Genomic DNA, 3,426 nt, shown 5'->3' with positions numbered 1-3,426 from the left:
ATGACGGCCAATTATCAAATGGGGGAGGCAAACCTTGAGGCGCTTCGCAAGGAACTTGGACCCCTTGGCGATGGAATTTACTACCTTTGTAAGTGGGCAATTAACCATAGAATATAGCACAAAGCTGACTTGGCTTAGGGAATGCAATTGCGCCCTCCGGCGAAAGTGGCGATAAGCTCACGGGCTGGTGTCTAGCTATCAATCAAAATCATGATATGTTCTTCCTGAAAACCGAAGGATATTACTCGGGTTATCTCGAGGATCATCCCCCCAAGAATCCCAACCCCAGTCGGGAAAACCATTTTTGGCCGTCAGGAATTGATGTAAAGTCGCGCGAGTCAGAAGCCAGGTTCATGGTGCTTAGACCCTTTTGGAATGATGCATACTGTTCCTATGATAACCTGCGTGAATACGCCGAATGGTGGAATGGCTATGAGGTTACTGGGGAGGAGAAGGACTATTATACAGCTCTTATCAAAGCAGCCGAAGAGGAACAGGCGAGGAGACGTAAGGCTAAACAGGAACAGGCAAGGAAGGCCCGAGAGGAGGAGAATGAAGAGTTGAAAGACCGAAAGGAGCTTCGAAAGAAAGATCCAGAGTCATATCGAAGGCTTTTTCCACAAGAAGCTCTAAAGAGAGACATTCGAAAGAATAGTCCAGAATCATATCGACAGATGTATCCGGAGGAAGCTGAACAAAGAGAACAGAGGAAGCTTCGAAAGGAATCTCCGGAGGAATATCGGATGAGATATCCAAACGAATGGCTAGAGAGAGAAAAGCGAAAGATTCAGAATGGTGGGGTTTATTCCGACGATGACGACAGCGACGATAGCGACGACGATAACAACAGGGACGACGACGATTGCGACGACTACGAACAACCATTCTAAGTTACATATGATAGTCGAAGATGCATTCTCATTTACCTGATTTATCACATGAAATATCTCAGTTATCAGTGCATGCGGACGTGAACTTCGGAATTTCTTTTTTGAAGTAGGAATATCATGCTATCAAAATATCCAAGATGCATGAGTTTTATAGCCTTCTAATCTTGGCCGATCGAACATAAGAGTTCGGGGAAGATACAGACTTCTAGAGTCTTACAGCATTAATGATCCAGAAGCTCCAATCTCTGAGATAGCAACTCTTCGACCGCAGCCTGACCCGCTGTTTGACTTGCGATACAGTTGCACATATTGGTTAGACCATTTTCTTCATTCAATACACCCGGAAAGGCCAAAGCATGGGATAACCAAGTATCAGATTTCGCCAAGCGACATCTCCTGCACTGGTTGGAAAGTCTTGGCCTTATTGGCGAGCTCCGGCACGGGATCTTAAGTCTGGGAAGCTTTCAGCTCGTCGGAGCCAGCATCAGGCCATCCTCAAAGAGGCCAATCGATTTCCAAATGCCAATGCTTCAAAGAGACAAGAGGATCCCTGACAAGCATAGGGGTCAAATATATCTATCTAGCAATGCGGTGTATAGGCTAAACTCCTCAGCGTGACGTATGGCTTACCCAAAGTCTTCGGTCACAAGTACAGGTTTGATTGATATACTCTGAGCCGGCTAGGCCGCCGCCTCGTTTCCTGGGTTCCCGCAGTGGAAACCCATTATACCTATAGTAAAGATCCTCAAGGTCTTTAGTCAAAGTCCACAACCACCTTCCCGAAGTGGGTTCCCTTCTGGAAGTAATCAAATGCTTCCTTGAGTTCGCGGAAGTGGAATGAACGGCCATCAATTTGCGGTTTGAGATTGCTGACTTCAATAGCAGCATTCATATCCTCCTGAAGCTGCCTGTTGCCCACCAAAATCCTTCTCACAGTTGCTAGCATCGAGCTGTGAGAAGATCCAGCCCCTCCTTCCGAGCCTCCTCTTCTTCCAATAGTCGCAATGCACCCGTCGTTAGCGACAGCCTGGGAAGATTGAGCCATAGTATTGGCAACCTCGACCACAAAATCCACCCCTCGCTTGCGGTGCGAGAGACTTTTGGCCGTCTCGCCCCATTCGCTATCCTCGGCATAATTTATGATGAGGTCTGCGCCCAGATCTCGCAGCTTGGCACCCTTTTCCCTACTGCTGGTTGTCGAGATTACTTGTGCGCCCCCGAGCTTCGCGAACTGGAGCGCAAATATGCTAACACCACCGCTGCCTTGCGTCAGAACCACATCCCCGGGCTTCAACTGTCTCGGACCCCCATAAAGGGCGTTCCAGGCTGTAAGGGCAGCACAAGGAAGAGTGGCAGCTTCGCGATAAGATAAGGTTGATGGGATTTGCACGCAACCATGCTCGTTGAACACACCGTACTCGCAAAACACCCCGTCGTGGGTGCCGCCCAGCTGGTGGTTTATGTCGGCATCATTCACAGAGCCATACAGGTGTGTCAAATGAAAGATGGGTGAAACCCGTTGGCCCGCAGAAAATCTGGTCACCTTGGTACCAACTTTGACGATTTCACCCGCAGCATCGGATCTTTGTTGCTATCTAGTCAGTGACCCATAATCAAAGATATAGCCTCACAAAGCTATAGTACTAACCCTGGAATCACTCCATCCTTGGTTTTGATATAGTATTGTCCCTGTATTGCGATGTTAGATAGCTTCGATTCCCGGTATATCCAGTCCAGCGTATTGGGAGAATCCTGCGAGCTTACATTTGCAATCATAACGTCTCTGAAGTTGAGTGAAGCAGCGTGGAACTTTACTAGAACCTCATATTCACTGGGCTCGGGGATCGGAACCTCTTGGAGCTACAGGGAATCAACCCTGTGAGTTCCGTCGAGAAACCACTGCTTCATTGTCGGTTGGCCGGTAGAGAATTGATTTTCGGATAGTGCGGATGTGAATGCGGATATGGGTGCAGATTTGTCTTCAGCCTTGTGAGGAATTATTAGCTCGCACAGCGGTCTGCAGTGAAACTTGGAATAGAAATAACATTCCGATGTCAGGTCAACTCGAACTGCTTTATACTCGACTGTCTGTAATATGATTCAATATCCTTCCGTCTACCCTGACCGGATGGCGGGAAGGTTTCCAAATGCGGTATCCCGACAAAGCCCCCCGGCTATTTCCGGTGTACTCCGGTTGACCCTGGTGATTTTTCTCATATGGTGGGGAGGAGCAGGGATTTGGATCCTTTGAATTCTGCTGTATATATGATTATCAATATTTTATACGGCCATCTGCGGCGCTGATTACTGCTTTTCATCTTACTATTACACTATTGATTAATTTATTCAAAAATATTGATTCATAAATATGAGGGCTCAACCAGCCCTTCTAATCTTCGCGGCTATCTGCGAAGAGAAATCTATATAGATAGCCTCAGGCATCAGCTACGTAACAAGCCAAGCGAGCAGTGATTTTGTTAGAACGGTGGAGAGTTGCAGGGATTCGAAAACATCATAATCGGTTGGCGTCAAGGTT

At 47.4% G+C, this 3,426-nt stretch overlaps 2 protein-coding genes across 2 annotated transcripts; one reads left to right on the top strand and one right to left on the bottom strand.

The window, feature by feature from the left end:
* Window positions 1-890, top strand: BO95DRAFT_463062 (uncharacterized protein; the record flags this gene model as incomplete). Its single annotated transcript, XM_025588957.1, has 2 exons — window positions 1-88; window positions 139-890. 2 exons carry the CDS (start codon window positions 1-3, stop codon window positions 888-890), a joined length of 840 nt encoding a protein of 279 aa, XP_025442814.1.
* A 754-nt stretch (window positions 891-1,644) lies between these two features.
* Window positions 1,645-2,798, bottom strand: BO95DRAFT_473083 (zinc-dependent alcohol dehydrogenase family protein; the record flags this gene model as incomplete). The annotated part of the gene is made up of 4 exons (XM_025589699.1): window positions 1,645-2,473; window positions 2,539-2,579; window positions 2,655-2,741; window positions 2,766-2,798. The coding sequence occupies 4 exons, from the start codon at window positions 2,796-2,798 to the stop codon at window positions 1,645-1,647; spliced, it is 990 nt and encodes a 329-aa protein (XP_025442813.1).
* Window positions 2,799-3,426: the final 628 nt, after the last annotated feature.

The sequence above is a fragment of the Aspergillus brunneoviolaceus genome (assembly GCF_003184695.1).
Source record: "Aspergillus brunneoviolaceus CBS 621.78 unplaced genomic scaffold BO95scaffold_29, whole genome shotgun sequence".
NCBI classification, from domain to species: domain Eukaryota; kingdom Fungi; phylum Ascomycota; class Eurotiomycetes; order Eurotiales; family Aspergillaceae; genus Aspergillus; species Aspergillus brunneoviolaceus.
Note: the sequence above shows the minus strand (reverse complement) of the source record. Positions and strands in the feature narration are given on the sequence as shown.